Source organism: Lepisma saccharinum, chromosome 6 (genome assembly GCF_977018435.1).
Source record: "Lepisma saccharinum chromosome 6, izLepSacc3.1, whole genome shotgun sequence".
Taxonomy (NCBI): domain Eukaryota; kingdom Metazoa; phylum Arthropoda; class Insecta; order Zygentoma; family Lepismatidae; genus Lepisma; species Lepisma saccharinum.
This window is the reverse complement of record NC_139234.1, coordinates 14,977,907-14,994,892: the sequence shown is the minus strand read 5'-3', so window position 1 is coordinate 14,994,892 and position 16,986 is coordinate 14,977,907. Positions and strand designations below refer to the sequence as shown.

Sequence of the window (16,986 nt, the reverse complement as noted above, 5' to 3'; positions counted from 1 at the left end):
TACCTAACTTTTCTATGTTTGTATTTACTCTGATTGCACGGATTCAACTGGCAGGCGGATTACAAGTGATTTACAATCTATTCTTACTACAACTTCAATCATAAATTAAAAACAGGACAAGAAATATTTATTGCTTGGCACAAACATTTGATGAGTGAAGAACCAACATATATATACTGCATTTGAAAACGAAAGAAAATTTTCTAAAATGAAAAAGTTAAATTTTCTGGAAAGTAATAAACAAAAATTTTCAAAATACCTTCACTTCAGGCGCATCGCGTTGCGCGTTGCGTTGTCACTTTGTCAGTTTGTTGAAGTGGAAATTTTATGAAGCAAGATGGCAGCGGAAGATAGTTCTTGGCGAACTGCGGCATTTCGAAATAGTGTGATTGCCAAAATGTAAGGAATATTACGTACATTAAAATTGTAATTAGCAATTTTGTGTGAAACGTACGGTATATTTTAAACACTAGTTTAAGTTGTATTTTTTACCGTTTTCTATGTTGCTTCCTCTGCTAGTCGGTACTTCACTTGTTGAACTTTTCAATAACTAAAATGGGATTCTGACACATGACATCGTTTATAACGTGTTCTGTGATCCTTTTTGGTGCATGTGTAACTTGACAAAAGCATTACTCATCAAGCCCTTTTAATTTAAGCTAATTTTGAACTAGTTGACAGACAAGATATCTTACGTGCCATAAGTCCTTGCGGTAACTCGTCAGTTTAAATGACTGTTCCCTCTTTTTTGCACGCTACCATGGGGACACAAAGGGGATGTGGAGGGAAGGCTCCACACATTCGCTGTCTAGGTCATATTCATGTGATCAACACAACCAGAGGCGCAACCACGAATTTTTGTCGGGAGGGCAAGTACCAGGATAAACGTACCAATAATGACATTATTATTATTACTAGTGGTGGTAGTAATAGTATCAAAGATGTGATTATCCTCATAAATTATTCAAGAATGGGTCTGTGCTAAAGTATTTTTGTTTGGAACAAACTATTTTGAAATATTTTTTCAACACGTTGAATTTCACATTGACATTAGCTAATAATGGAAGGTAACAGTATGGTATAGTGAAAACACATTTCTTCAAATTTACAGGAGAAACTACTTATGACACTGGGTTTCTGTAGACTTTTGGAAGCTCGTGGAAGTGTTGTCTCCCTTCGTTCAACTTATTCGGACGGTAAATCATGTATTTTTCGACATTAATGTATCTCCAATGCACGATAGCTCTTGCCACCATTACAGTCGACTACTGAATCAAATGTTCCGTACGTTCGATTATGTAACCCCCTGTTAGTGTAGCAACCATGTGGTAGTTTTACAAGATGACGTGTGAGCAGTTTTTTTTTCCAATTTAATTTTCTGTTTGCCTAACCTAACTGAACCTAACCTAACCTTCCATGATTGGTTTGTGGATCAATTTTCGCTTAAAAACCTTCTGTGAATAGTTTGTGCGGCATTTATCGGTTAATAAGTGTTAGCGTAGCAACCACATAGTAGTTTTACAAGATGACATGTGAGCGTTTTTTTATCCAATTTAATTTTCTTTATAACACCATTAAGCCTTGTTTCCATGATATGAATTTCTGCCTTGGTCAGCATATTGAGTTTTTAATTTTCTTTGTTTGCCTAACCTAACCTTCTGTGAATGGTTTGTCGATCAATTTTCGCTTAAAAACCTTCTGTGAATAGTTTGTGCAGTATTTTTCGGTTAATAAGTTTGGAAACACTGCATAACAGCTGACGATAGACGACATGAGCCAAGATTTGCTCGCCATGTTGTGTGTAACGAAAGCGAATTAGCAAAGAACAATAAATACTTGTAATGTGAAAAATTACGCTTGTTTCAGTGAAAAAAGCATAATCCCACGTTCAAAAATGTTCCGCTATACATATCAGGTAAGTACAAATGTAAATAATTAGGAAATAAACGAGTGAAATGTGTTTTCACTATACCATACTGTTACCTAATGGAAAACAAGCACACAAACTGTATTTTTGTACATAACATGTATAACTTTCATGTATTCTGTTCGACACATCTTCGCGACCTTACCTCACCCCTCTTCCTGCGGAAATCTCAACACGTTTTCGTTGACAGTCGAAACATTGCCACATCTTCTCGTGCTTCTCGGGTGTCAGCAGCCAGCCCTCCTCTAGCTATGGTCACTGCATCGCCCAGCTGCATGTTGGGGGAGGGGTGAAGACAGGCCTTTAGCGAGGAGTAGGAGAGGGGAGTGGCAAAAGCCATAGAATGTTTTTTTCTTTTTAAAGCCAGGTTATGCAACGAAAATATTTACAATTAGGAGATGTATATTCTGGTTATACACTGCTAAAATGTTGTTTCCCAAATAAGTAGTAATAGTATGTTTTGCAAATCTTTAAATAGCTTATAACCTTTATTGAAATAATTCTTGGCGGTGAATAATGAGTAGGTTTCACAGGCAATCAGCCAGGTGATTTCCGGATAAGCTTCTTAGCTTTCGAGAGCTAACAACACTCCCATCTTCAGGGATTGAAGTGCAGAGGCAAATGACAATGACAACAAAAGTTCTTCGGCGTATTGAGTGGGGCCCATCTCATCTCAAACAGTGCTGCAGAGTGATGGCAGCCTCTCTTGGGCCCTACCACCTGTGAGGCAGGTACAGTAGAACTCTAGAGAGCCCTCCTTGTATATGGCATGCGTCATGCATGCAGTTAGTAATGTTGTTAACTATGTGAAAGCACACCTAGTGTGTGTGTTGCAAACCAGACTTCTTCCTTTTGGCACCTTTCGGGTTTTCTCATTGAGAAGATGAAAAGGAAGGAAGAGGCAAGAAAATGCAGGTGGGGGGAGAAAGTAATTTTTCTCATTTGAAGGAGAAAAAACCTGCCTGAGGAGCACTCAGGCTGGTATCTGAACCCAGAAACTCTGGCATCGTAGCACAGTGTATTAACGACTTTACCACAAAGGGCTGTGGAAGGTAGCATTTAGAGCAAAGCAGAAATTGTTATTGATATTATATATAGTATTACATATAAAATATAATGGAGGCACATAGTGGTTTGGATCCCACTTTAAACTGTAGGTCCAGTCCCGATTAGCCTTACTGTGCATAAAGTGGACTTTAAAACACCTAATCAATCAATCAGTATAATATAATATATGAACCAGCATGTAGTTCATCTCCAATGCATATCGAATTAGGGACCTAATTTACAATTTATATTCTGTACTCTGTACTCTTCACAGCAGCAAGTGTTAACCCACTGAGAAACCAGAATCCACTGAGAAACCAGCTGGCCAACATGGCGGAGTGGTTAGCATATCACGCTAAGACATGAGGGGTCCCGGGATTGAATCCTGGCCTGAGCATGGATGTTTGTGAGTGTCCATCAATTTCATCACATGATCACTCATCCCAATCTTCGCAAATTAGCGAAAAGTGGCACAAAACGTGAAGTAAAATAAAGCAAATCAATCAATCAAACCACTGAGAAATCAAAGTTTTCTATTTTGGAATATCTCTCATTGAACTCATTGAAGTCCACACAGCAGAACCTTTACTTCCAGAACCTAACTTGACTGAAGTAAAGATGCTATTAAAAGGCTAAAGAATAACAAAGCACCTGGCATTGATTTAATACCAGCTGAGTTAATTAAATATGGTGGAAATTCATTAATATGTCAAATTCATAAATTAATTTGTTTAATATGGAATAAAGAAGAAATCCCTCAACAGTGGAAAGAATCCATAATTGTTCCTGTGTTTAAAAAAGGTGATAAAATGAACTGCAATAATTACCGTGGAATTTCTCTACTCTCAACAACATACAAAATATTGTCTAACATTCTTTTAACAAGACTAACCCCATATGCTAATGAAATTATAGGTGATTATCAATGTGGATTTAAACGTAACAGATCAACTACAGATCAAATTTTTCACATCAGACAGACACTTGAAAAAAAGTGGAAATATAATCAAAATGTCCATCAGCTATTCATTGATTTCAAAAAAGCATATGATTCGGTCAAAAGAGATAAATTGTATAATATATTAGTAGAGTTTGGAATACCTAAGAAGCTTGTTAGTATGATAAAAATATGCACCAGTGAAACAGAAAGTAAAATTCGTGTAGGTATTAATATGTCTGACAAATTTACAATTCATGATGGATTAAAGCAATGAGATGCATTATCTCCATTGCTCTTTAATTTTGCCTTAGAATATGCTGTTAGGAAGGTAAAAGAAACTAAAGAAGGACTAAAATTAAATGGTGTGACTCAGTTGTTAGCATATGCAGATGATGTAGACTTACTAGGGGATGATGTGATTACAATTAAGAATAATGCTAAAATATTTTTCAAAACTGCTAAAGAGATAGGTTTGTAAGTTAACAAAGACAAAACTAAATATATGCTTACAGGCCGAAACCAAGTGTTAGGTAATAATCAAAATCTAATTATTGATAACAACTCGGTTGAACCAGTTTCCAAATTCAAATACTTAGGAGTAATATTAACAAATGAAAATTATATTAAAGAGGAAATAAAAAGTAGGCTTAATTCAGGAAATGCATGTTACTTCTCTCTTCATAAACTTTTGTCTTCTCATTTAATATCTAAGAAACTAAAAGTTAAAATATACAAAACCGTAATTTTGCCTGTAATATTATATGGATGCGAAACTTGGTCCCTTACATTGAAAGAGGAACATAAATTGAGAGTATTTGAAAATAAGATCCTTAGGAAAATCTTTGGACCTAAAAGGGATGAGGAAACAGGTGAGTGGAGAAGGTTACATAATTTAGAACTACATAATTTGTATTCATGTCCAGATTTTATTAGAATAATTAAATGAAGAAGACTTAGGTGGGTAGGCCATGTGGCACGAATGGGAGAGGAAAGAGGAGTTTACAGGATTCTTGTTGGGAAACCTGATGGTAAGAGACCTGTAGGAAGGCCAAGACGAAGATGGAGGGACAACATTGAGATGGACCTAAGGGAAATCTGTAGGGATGGAAAAGAGTATATAGAACTTGCTCAAGATAGGGAAAGATGGAAGGCCTGTGTTGCTGCAGCCATGAACCTTCAGGTTTAAGAAGGCTAGGGAGTTAGTTAGTTAGAACTCGGCCTCCTCCAGCATGTAGTGATAACGTTGTCGCTCTGAAATCAAGGGGTGCAGAATTTCTTACCCAGTGGAGGCACAATGTGGTTTGAAGCTGTAGGTTCAACCCTGATTAGCCTTTCTGGGCATAAAGCGAACTTTATATAATCAATCTTTCATTTGAATATGTATAATAATAATGGCTAATATTCAAAAAGTATTCTAAAATACAAAAACTTTATGTACTAACGGCCCAACCCTGTGGCCGAGTGGTTAGCTCATCGCGCTGCGATGCCAAGGGTCCCGGGTTCGAATCCCGGTCGGGCTTGGTTGTTTGTGAATGTCCATTCATCAATTTCATCATTTCATCACTCATCCCCATCTTCGCAAATTAGCCAAGAGGCACAAAACGCAAAGTAAAATAAACTAAATCAATCAATCAATCAATTTATATACTAACGATTTGTGAGTATCTGGTTTTCCAATGAACGACGTTTTGAGAACAACTGTTCCCTTCTTCAGGTTCTTAAGTTACGTATGCTATCCAAAATACACCATAGCCACGTCAATACTTTTTTCCCAAAATTCCAGGAACAAGGATACAGGGTTGGAGATTAATATAGGAAAGATTGGAATCCATACTAAAACCCTTTAAAACTTCTAAGGTCTTCGTTGTTAAAAACATGGTATTAAACCATCTTAGGCTAAAAGAACCCCTCCTACTTAAAAAGATAAAATTATAAGACACGACCTCCTATTTTACTCCCTCGTACTGGCTACAAGATGCCTCCTCAACGAATGCAGGAAGTTGTTCGCTCGCTGCTTTCTCCTCGCTTACTTCCACTACGTACGTCATATAGAGCTCAAAGTCAGGGGGGGTTTTGAGCCTCGCGTAATACATCTGGGGTGATACGGACACCTTATCTTCTTATACTCCCGCTTTTCCCATTTCTTGAACATCCCTATCCACATTTCATCGACGTTTCCTTCATCCCTGTTTAATTTATTTTCCCTGCCGTTACAAATATAGGAAGCCTCATATATGTTCCTCCTAATTAGTTTACTTTCTTCGCGAATTTCCTCCCATTTTCTAATTTCATGTCCTTCCTCAATGATATGCTCCGAGAGCCCTGTCCTAGGAACTCCCTCCCTTGTATCTTTGACATGCTCACTCCACCATATGTCCATACTTCTCCTGGTTTGGACATATGTATTCTTTATTACATTCACATTTTATACCATAAACCCCCTTCTTTCCCCCTCTTTTCCATCTTGTATCCTGTATAGTGTTTAATAAAGTCTGAGCTTTTATTCCATATCCTCTTACTAGTTTCTCTACTTTCGCAGAAATCCCTTGGAAATATGGGATTCCTATATACCTAAAATTCAACAAAGACCTTGGAAGTTTTGGTATGATTAAGATGACCGGACCCCTCTCAGATTTTCTTCATATTTGACATACTTACTAATTGAGGCCTGCTATAATGACGATTCTGAAGTTAAAATTTGTCGGAAACGTTTAGAAATTGCAAAATATTTGCGAACCATTGGTGCTAGCCCCACGAACCATTGGCGCTAGCCCCATGAATCATTGACGTGTGGTTAGGTTAGGCAAACATAGTTAAAATTTGGTGTCATGGTAGTATCAGGAATATATTTCCTTGTGAAACAAAACATTTCGTGAAAATCGATGGTTCCATTCCGAAAATTAACGCCTTATTTTAGCTTATTTTGCAATTTCTTGACGTTTCCAACAACTTTTAGATTCGTGATTAGGAAGCCTCAATTAGTGACTATGCCAAATATGAAGAAAATTGGAGAGGGGTCCGGTCATCTTAAGTCCTGATATTTTAAAGTGTGTTAGCATGGATTCCAATTTTTCCTATATTAATCCAAACATGTATCCTTGTTCCTGGAATTTTGGGAGAAAAGTATTGACGTGGCTATGGTGTATTTTGGGTAGCCTATGTAACTTAAGAACCTGAAGAAGGGAACAGCTGTTCTCGAAACGTCGTTCATTGGAAAACCAGATACTCACGAATTGTAAGTACAATTTTTTTTGTATTTTAGAATACTTTTTGAATTGAAATCGGTGAGTAATTTGCACAACAACTAATTGTGGATAATAATGACTATAATTAGTAGCCGTAATGAAAGCCGAAAACATCGAGATTTGATCAAATTGTCCATTGTTTGAGATGTTACTGGCACTGGTATTGATGGACTGGACTGTATTTTACCACCCTTGGAAAAAAAATAGTCAAACGAACTAGGGAAGCATGTCCTCCTCCCTGCTCTGTTTAAGTGGGGGGAGAGTGGGTGGTCGGACGCTTGGCAACTCGGAACTAGCCTTTCTTTGTCAGTGCGTACTACACCTCAAGATTTTTGGTTGAGGTTTTACTGTACCTGAATACACACTCCTACACATTACAATATAACTTACAAACACTATGTGTAATTTCCTTCAAGTGTCAGAGTTGCCATCACAGAGTATTCAAAATCTAAAACGAATTTGTTCATTATCTATATTTTTTTTTCTAAATATACATTGGATGATATCACTTTCTACATTCTCGTCAGTTCAGACCATAATAATTCACAACCTCCTTCAGACATTGCTGAATATCTTCCTGGGAGAGTATTTGCTGGAAACATCCTGGAGCAACTTTGTCAGCCATTGTGCCAAATGAAAAAATGAACAGCACACATGCCTCATGGGCTAGCAGAGAAAGAACAAGGAAACAGGATTTGTGCTGCCCTCAGGAGGGCAAGGTATGAACTGAAATATCAAACATTTGCATGAAAACATTCGACAAACGACATAGAAACACGTACACGCTTCCAAAAGCACTCAAAGACAAAGAACGTATATCTATGTTACCAGTGTTGTGCACCATAGAGGAAAACGTTGATATACGTTCCCTGTGGTGAAAGCATTAATGAACTTTTTTTTCAAATTTCAACTTCTATCTTGATCTAAGATGGCTAATTCCCATCAAATGGCTTTGATCGTCTAATGATTTATTAAGTCTGCTCTTAGACTGAACCGTCAAACAACATGTGCCATTTGGAAATGAACCTTGACATATAAATACAACCTTTCACACTGAAGTGATGTAATAAGCTGCATGTGTTGCTTTTCACTTGTGTACCGTTTCTCAATAATGTGTGCCACGTCAAATTGGTCTGTTGGTGGGTCGCTCATGCACAGTCAGTGCCTTTTTTTACAGACTGCAGGGGCCCATGTCACTTGTTACTTTGATGTAAATCTGATCCACTTGAATATCACTTTGGTCTGAAAGTTACGTACGTCCAGGATTATGCAAAGAAGTTTATAAAATGGGAACATTTTGTTTCAGTTTCTGTGTTATATATCAAGATTATATATTAGTTACAGCACATGATATTATAGACCATTAGAAATTATATTGAAATCTTGGTGTACAGTCATAAAAGTTTACATAATCTGACTTTTTCTTTCAGTGATGAGGCTATCCGACAGTCTGGGATGTCCAATGCTAAAAACAGCATGGAGATGGAAAATCATGTATTTCAGAAGGCCAAGTCAAAGGTGAATGCTTTAGTAATCAGTTTTTATTTCTTTGCATGGAATTTTTATATTGTGTAGTTGCCTGTGGCAGTGCCAGGATTAATCATCTAGGGGTGCTCAGGGAGTGTGGAATGAATTTAGGGTGTGTGATGTTGAAAATGAAGAAAACATGAAAAACACATGCATACTTTAGCAACTACATCAAATATCAGTCAACCTTTAGTAAACGTCTATGCAAATATACTATGGAATTTACCAACGACTTGCTTCATTTTTGCTTCCTTTGACTACAACAACCACATGTTTTGTAATTTGAAACCAAGCTTGTTCGAAGTAGACCAGTGACATATCGTCTGTTACACTCCCAGAAAGTGATCATGCACTGTAAACATACAACACAAAATACAATTGTATTGAACTATGTAGTGAAATGCAAAATCATTCACAATTACACTTTTTTAACCTTTGCAGTAGAACCATCATGAATTACAATCAAATCAAATGTTAAATAGGTAATACCAGTCTAGAAATCCTGGAAATGTGAGGGCCATTTACTGTGTTTCTGGAAAAGTCAACATTTTTGTAGTAGTGCACTAAAAGTAGGTTTTTGAACAATGAAAGAAAGGACAAGACATTTTAAATTTGTTGTGGAGAAACTATTCTTCAGTTTGCTGTACTGAGTATTACCGATAGTTACAGAAGTAATTATATATTAAATACTCTAGGAAAAGTTCATGTTTTGAACTATTTTCAAGTAGAAATCTAGTAGAGTAAGTGCCTGTCTGTTGGAATTTCCCTCTTTGTTTCACAAATTTTGGGTTATTTTTGGTAGATATTAGGATTCATACAGATACTATTACTAAATAAGTTTGCTATAATTGTTATGATTTTTATTAAAAAAATCTTTGTTTACCATATTCAATACGTGCCAAGTATTACATAAAAGCTCACCCCTGATATCCCTTTCGAACAGTCAATTTCTATTCAGTTTCCCTTCTTGTTATCACTTTACATGCAAAATGAATATTCAAACTGGGTTAAGTGCGATTCTGAGTGTGTTGTTAGCTAAAATATAGTGACCTTCTTACACACGTGTTTGAATACATGAATTACTATAATGATTTTAGTCTGGAAAATTTTGGTTCTTGGTCTGGAAAACCTGGGAATTCTGTTACAAAATTGTAGACACCCTGAATACACATGACTAGTGATTTATACATGTACTCTAACGCTCCCTAACACAAATCCCAAATTTCCTCAACACTTTCTTCATAAAGGCCCGGTTATTTTGGCTCTAATTTACCCTTACACTCCACTTAAATATGAAGTTACCCCCCAGATGGAACATTTTGGATAAACTCCTGCAGGTAACAACAAGAAGAAAGTAGCTGCTGAGTGTTCAATTTGTTTAAAAAAAAAGTTAGCTTAAAACTTTGTCATTAGAATATTAACTCTTTCGCTTCGGGATTTGGGCAAGCTGATATACCTTTCGCTGAAAAATAATTCAGCTCAACATCAAATTTGATTGATTTGTAATTCTATATATTCTGCAACACTGATTTGTGCTTTTTAAGGGACCCAGTTAAAAAACAAAGAAATGGGAAACGTGAGATGTCCCTGTCAACCAGTCTGCCTATTTTGTATTTACCATTATGGACCTCATTGAATATGTATCAATCCCTAAGATTATATGTTTATTTTATTTAAGTCTCTCTGAACGCTTCATGTTGACCAGGGCATTCACTTGTTTTCTCAGTTGTCTCAAGCCTCTGAGGCATGTTTACAATGCATTGTGTTGTGCCATGCAGACCTCCTGAGCATTCAGGAAACAGGTAATACTTCTGGTTATAGAGTCAGCGGTTTTGCATGGTAGCAATTAAATAACACGATTCGGCATAGAGGAAGAGCTCGATGGCCTAGTAATATAGAGGTGAGACAAGCTGAGAGGGGACTGACTTTTGGGATTGAGTTGGGAGAGACGAGGTGGTCAGCAAGGCAGTAGGTCAGAAGTGGAAGGACGCTTTGGTCAGCATAGTGGAGAAGCTTACAGAGGACTTCGCTTATTTGATTCAGCTAAAGACTTCAGATAGACAGGTAATTATCCTACACCCAGCCATGATTCAGGTTCAACGGTTCAGAAAATCCAACGAGTGACCATTGTCTTTTCTGTAGTTAAGTTCCTTAGTGTGATTTTGTACCTTTCGCATAGCCAAGCGTTAACTCGTCATGCAAATGACGAGTGGTCTCATCAAGAGGATGAATGATGAGTAGTTTACATCACCCCAGCAATTAATTGCATAAACAACTGGTTCAGATCCCCTCATTCTTTAGAATATTTAACCTTTTTTGTATATGTTCGGATACCATTTGTGATAATTAGCATTGGCAAGCTATGTGAGTCCTTGGGAATTTTCGAGTGGCTAACGTAACTAATCTAGCCTGAGCACTCGTATATATACGGTACTGTAGTGGAATCAAAGGTAGTTTGTTGTTAGATTTAATAGGGTGCACATCGTTCTCTGCTCTCTGAGATCTCGATTAGCCTCGAAATGAGGTTGGGCCCAAACTGTTGGTCATTGGTGTTGCAAGGGAGAACCATGTTATGTGCTATTAGTAGTTTTCCTTTTTTTAAGCCTTTTAAATTATTTTGCCATGTTATTTATTCCATATTTCTTTAAGATGTTTGTTTCTTTGTGCGCAATGTGGCTGTGCTTTGTAGGACTTCGATAATCTCGTATTTGAGGATTGAGTGCGAGCATTCGTTAGTGATTGGTGTTGCAGTGGCAGAAGTAGCCTTATACTTTTAGGGGTTCTTTTTATTTTCTCATTTTAAGCTAATTATTATCCGCACAACGTGCCTGTGCTCTGTAGGACATTTTGAGTCCGAGCATTGTTTAGCCATCAATGTTGCAGTTGCGGAAGTTTGTTCTTCTGTTTATTTTCAAATATGTGACTTATTCTCTCTCTCTTGTATTTGTAAATCTTTCTGTGCAATGATGCTTACATTGCTTTTTGGATTTTGCAGAACTCCGCACAGGGACTTAAAACGTGAACGTAACCATTAGTGTTGCAGTGGCGTAGTTATGGCCTCTTTAGACTTGAGTCAGTCTAGTATTTCACATACTAGATTTTTGCAAGGTTTTTCAAATAATAAGGATTTTTTTTCTTTTTCTTCATGTAGTTTTCTCTCATGTTTTCCAAAATTGTAATTGGGGTTCTAGTCCTTTGTCGTCTTTACACATAACAAGCATCAAACCGACGGACCATTGGATTACCAGCCATGCATACATTCAAATCTTTTATCGTTTGAGTTTGAGGAGAAAGATATTTGATATTTGTAAAAATCCGTAAAGCTTGTTTATTCTTTCCCATGGTAGAAAGTGATTGTTGACATTGTGGAAGTTTTTCTTTATGAGTTTTTCTTAAATCCCATTGTTGTAACCTTTTTATTTTTAAAAAGAAGAGAAAATATCTAAATAAAAGCAATTTTGATTATCAGTAAAAAAAATTTCTTGCAATATAATTTTGCCTGTACTCATTGTTGTAAGATTTGTGTGTTATCTTTCTGGTAAATACTCAGCAAGACGTTGTCAGGTTTCTTTTCTTGTTGTTCTGCCAAATTATTTCCATCCAGTTAACCCATACCTGTGATGGCATTATGGAAGATTCCATTTAAAAGAGCATCTCTAACTGCTCTACTAAGATCTAGTTTCGGGACCAAACAGAAATCATCTGTGAGGAAAAGAAAGGCGAATCTAATGGAGAGATATTTGTGCCCAGGCGGAGAGATATGTGAAGGAAGGTACTTTCCCCCCTTTTTTTAAAGAACCATGCATCAGACATCAAAGCACTGCCATCATATATTTACAACAGTTTTTCTTTAATAATTATTAAATTGTCGGTGCTGCATGAGGTAGAATTCCACACCTAAGTCGCCATGGATAAAAGAGTTAAGGAGATTTAACAAATTTCGGGCTAGGTGCTTGTGTAAAAGAAACGTTAAAGAGTCTTCATCTCCTTTCCTCTGTTATTCATCGCTAAAAACAATGAAGGTTTATTTACTCCCCTTCTTCATCATCATCATCATAACAACCTTATTTTCTTATATTGTGTCAAAGGTATGCATCTTTGGGGATGTAAAATTAGTGTCTGGGAAGAGATAATGTGGACATCTGAGTGTTGTTTTATTGTGGAGCAATCTAGCAATGCACCAGTTTGGCTTGAGAAAAAATATTTTGTCAAAGTGCAACATAGAAAACCGATGCCACGCATCACTTCATGTAAACAGCACATACTGGCCTACATACCTGTTCCCTTGACTGTCCCGCTTCTTTGAAGGAAGGGAATTTCATTTTAAAAAAAATTCTGTGCAATTTTCATAATTGTTGTTTGACATACTTGCATTTTGCAGCGAACTATGTTACCATACAATGTGGGCTGAGGGAACATACAGGCATGCGTGTGCACTCCGGTACAGCAAGGCCAGCAGTGGTGGCACACAGCATAACTGTTACAAATTAATTCTTTTACTTTTGGTTTCTCATTATTTCTTCCGGGTTGCCTCAACAGAATAGCAACCTGCAAGCCTCCAAGGTTCGTCCTTTACCGATATGGGGCCATCAACACCTTCTCGCAGCGTGTTGACAAAACATTTGCATAGTATCACCCTGGCAATGCCACCAGAAGCCCGAAAAATCCCCCGGCGACCTTGAGGGATCCAATGGGAGGGAACGTTGTGTGGAGACAAAATTTGTTTTCCAACCCGTAAGGGCTGGAAGAAAGCCGATAGTGCCATCGCTTCAGTCTCTTGATGCCGTCAGTGTTGCGAACTGCACAATTAAGTGTCCAAGTGTACTGTATACTGTCAGCGATGTAGCATATCCACCAAGCTAGTTAAAATTTATATTCATAAATAAACTATAAATTTTCAAAACACAGGAGAAACACAAAAATATGATTGCTGACATACAGGTGACATATTCTATGTGAAGATAAATGTTTCCGAGCGTTTGGTCTATTAAGATGGACACTTCTGCAAAATAGAGTTGGTAAAACTTGCTGGCCGCAGTCACACTTTTTCAAGCACTTTGCAAGGTGAAAAGTTATGGTTTTTCAGGTGGGTGAATTTCTATTTGTTTGCTTCAAAAACTTTAGTGTTGGCATTGTTTAGTATTTACTACGGAAAGAACTATGTGATGCCAAAGTGGATTTGTGAATATTGCAATGTGTGAAAATCTTGAAAATTGTTTCAATCATCCACGATCGTCTGTTGCATTAAATATGTTTGATGACAACACACCAACTGAAATTCGAAAAAATGAACAACTTCGCCAGGACATTCATCTTTCCCTTACAGATGTTATGGAAACAGTATCGGAAACAGTATCAGGTAGAGTGCTAATGTTTTCATTATAACGTACCATGTAGAAGCAATGAATTCTTGGTTTTCTTAATTTTTCGGGATCTGCTTCACCAACGGAAAATGTCACCGCACGCCACTGCATACAGGTGTAAGGCAAATTCTGTAAATTGTAAAATTGAGGTTAGAAAGACTATTTAACACTGATTTACTGAGAGTGGTAAATTTAAACATACATACGAGGAGGTACCCAAAAAAAAGAACGGAGTTTTGTCACCTTGTTTCATTTTGACCGTACATGTACATGTTGTAGGTACATTCACGTAAACATGTCTACTCTAGTCACCTTCAAAGTATTGCCCATGTGCTTTAATGCAATTGTCCCAATGTTTTTCCCACTGTTGAATACAGTTTCGAAACTCCTCTGGCGCAATACTCTTCAAGGTTTCGAAACTCCTCTGGCGCAATTCTCTTCAAGGTTTTGTCCGTAATGTCTTTGACCTCATTGAAGTCATGGAATCACTTACCTTTCACATTCCTCTTCATCCCCAGGAACAAAAAAAAGTCACAGGGTGCTAAATCGGGTTAGTATGGGGGATGGGGCACAAGCACAATGTTGTTCTTTGTCAAGAACTGTCACATGACATGGCCGTGTGGACTGGTGCATTGTCATGGTGCAGTAACCACATTCCACTTATCCACTGTTCTGGATGCTTCCGTCGCACACTTTCACGCAATCTTCTCAAGACATTCAGGTAAAATTGCTGGTTCACTGTTTGTCCTTGGGGAACAAATTCCCTGTGGACAATCCCATTCACATCAAAGAAACAAATCAACATTGTTTTCACATTTAATTGAACTTGACGTGCTTTCTTGGGACGTGGTGAATTTGGAGTCTTCCACTGGCTGGATGCTTGTTTTGATTCAGGATCGTACCCATAGCACCAGGACTCATCCCCAGTCACAATTCGTTTGAGAAAATTTGGGTCCTTGTGCAGTTCAGCCTTCAAGTTGCGACAAACATTCACTCGATTCTTTCTCTGCTCCTCTGACAGCAAGCAAGGAACAAATTTAGCAGACACCCGTCTCATCTTCAAATCGTCAGTTAAAATGCGCTGGCAGGTACTCCAGGACAACTCCACTTCTTCAGAAATTTGCTTGATGGTCTTTCGACGATCTTCATTAATGGCATCTCAAACTTTTCCAATGTTTTCTTCATTTCTGCCTGTCGAAGGATGGCCAGGTCGTGGCAAGTCTTCAGTTGACATGTCGCCATCTTTGAACCTGGAAAACCACTCATAGACTTGTGTCTTTCCCAAAGCAGCTTCATTAAAAGCTTGGCGAAGCATAACAACGGTCTCAGCAGCCGTTTTTCCCAACAAGAAACACAATTTAACACAGGTCCTTTGCTCCTTGTGGTGCGCCATCTCAACAATCACTCAAAAATCGCCAGACTCTTGCCGCAACACTCCGAACGAACCGCTCAGCACAGAATAATGCCAACTTGCAGATTGATGCAAGATATCCCATACTAATGACACCTAGCAGCACAAGCCATAACTACATCGGTAATCCACGCAACATTATGATTCTGGTTTTTTTTGGGTACCTCCTCGTAGGTGCAGGAATGCAAAATCATGGTTCCTCTGTGTGTACTTCCTTTTGTTCTTATTATTATGGAAGTTAAGATACTCATGTTAAGCATTTTAAGTTGTGAAATATTGAAATTACCTTTATTCAGTGGCAGGGCCAGGTATTTATGGAGATGACAATAATCATGACATGATTGATAAACATTTGATTTTACTTGGAGGGTTTTGACAAATAATTTAATGATGAAACAATTATGACAATCGCAAAATTGGATCATAAGTGTGAATTATGAACACAATTTGAATTATCAGCAAATTTTTGTTTTATAGTGAGTTTTTCATTCTGAAAGGTGTTTTTTTTTTTTTCATTTGACTAGGTGACATTTCGTTTTACATCCTCTACCGACGAAATAAACAGTATCTCATAAAGTTATGGGGTGGCTGGAAATGATGAAGACCAAATTCACTTTAATGGTTGAATATCATTATAATTCCTTTGGTAGATTCTCTCTCCCCAGAAATTCCTTCTGAAGAAACTACACAGTTTAAGGTCTGTGCACAAAAGCAACTTTTAACGTAAACAAATTTCTTCTAAGTAAGGAAGCTAAACTTGTCATCTATTTCAAATTTGTTCGACCCAGGCTGGGCTCTTTCAACAAGTAAAAGCATGTTAGCATAAAAGATATGCTGGCTCATATTCCTTTTCCAAAATAATTATGAAAATGACTATTTTGCTATGTAACGTTCATAGATCTCTTGAAAATCAACTGAGAAATTGAAAGGTAGATGTTGTAGGAGCTTTTAAGACTGAAATGCAAGCTTGTGTATGCAAACTATTTAGATAGCAGTGACTAACGCAGATTCTGAAATACTTTTTTCAAGGTATAATTTGATTTTAACAGATAGGCACCTTAGAACGTCACAATTCATTATAAAGCATCATGTCAAAATAGCCAGTTGCATAATAGATTTATGAGATAAAATCGCAGACATATTTTTTGGCAACTTTAGCAGTGACCTTAGCAGCCATTTGATTTATTTGGCACAGGAAGTGCAAAGGTCAGTGATTTTTAATCAATATTATCTATTTCCACATTCTCCCAGTTGATGTTCTTCAGCTTGCTGCATGACAGTCAGCCTGAAGGCCAAGTAATGTCAGTTTTTTGTAAGAAATTGCACCGCTTAGAAAGGGATGCAATACAAAAGGAATCTGTTCATTCCTGTAGCCTAAGATACATGCAACAGAGCTGGGTGAGTAGTTTCATGTTCACTTGCACGCACTAGCATGCCAAAGCATTGTTCTGGTCTCAAATTCAACAAATTTTTATCGAAAGTTTGTAAATACCTTCAATTTGAGTCTTTACATTTATTTGAGTAGA

General features: G+C 37.4%; 1 protein-coding gene across 4 annotated transcripts in view; it reads left to right on the top strand.

Moving 5' to 3' along the window:
* Window positions 1–275: 275 nt before the first annotated feature.
* The window catches only part of MED15 (mediator complex subunit 15), a 93,968-nt gene continuing 77,257 nt past the window's right edge, over window positions 276–16,986 (top strand). For all 4 annotated transcript variants that reach the window (XM_083123552.1, XM_083123551.1, XM_083123553.1 and 1 more), the window contains exons 1-2: window positions 276–399; window positions 8,590–8,677. In XM_083123552.1, the coding sequence (XP_082979678.1) occupies window positions 338–399; window positions 8,590–8,677 (150 nt within the window). In that variant the 5' untranslated portion in view covers window positions 276–337. The remainder of the gene's footprint in view (window positions 400–8,589; window positions 8,678–16,986) is intronic.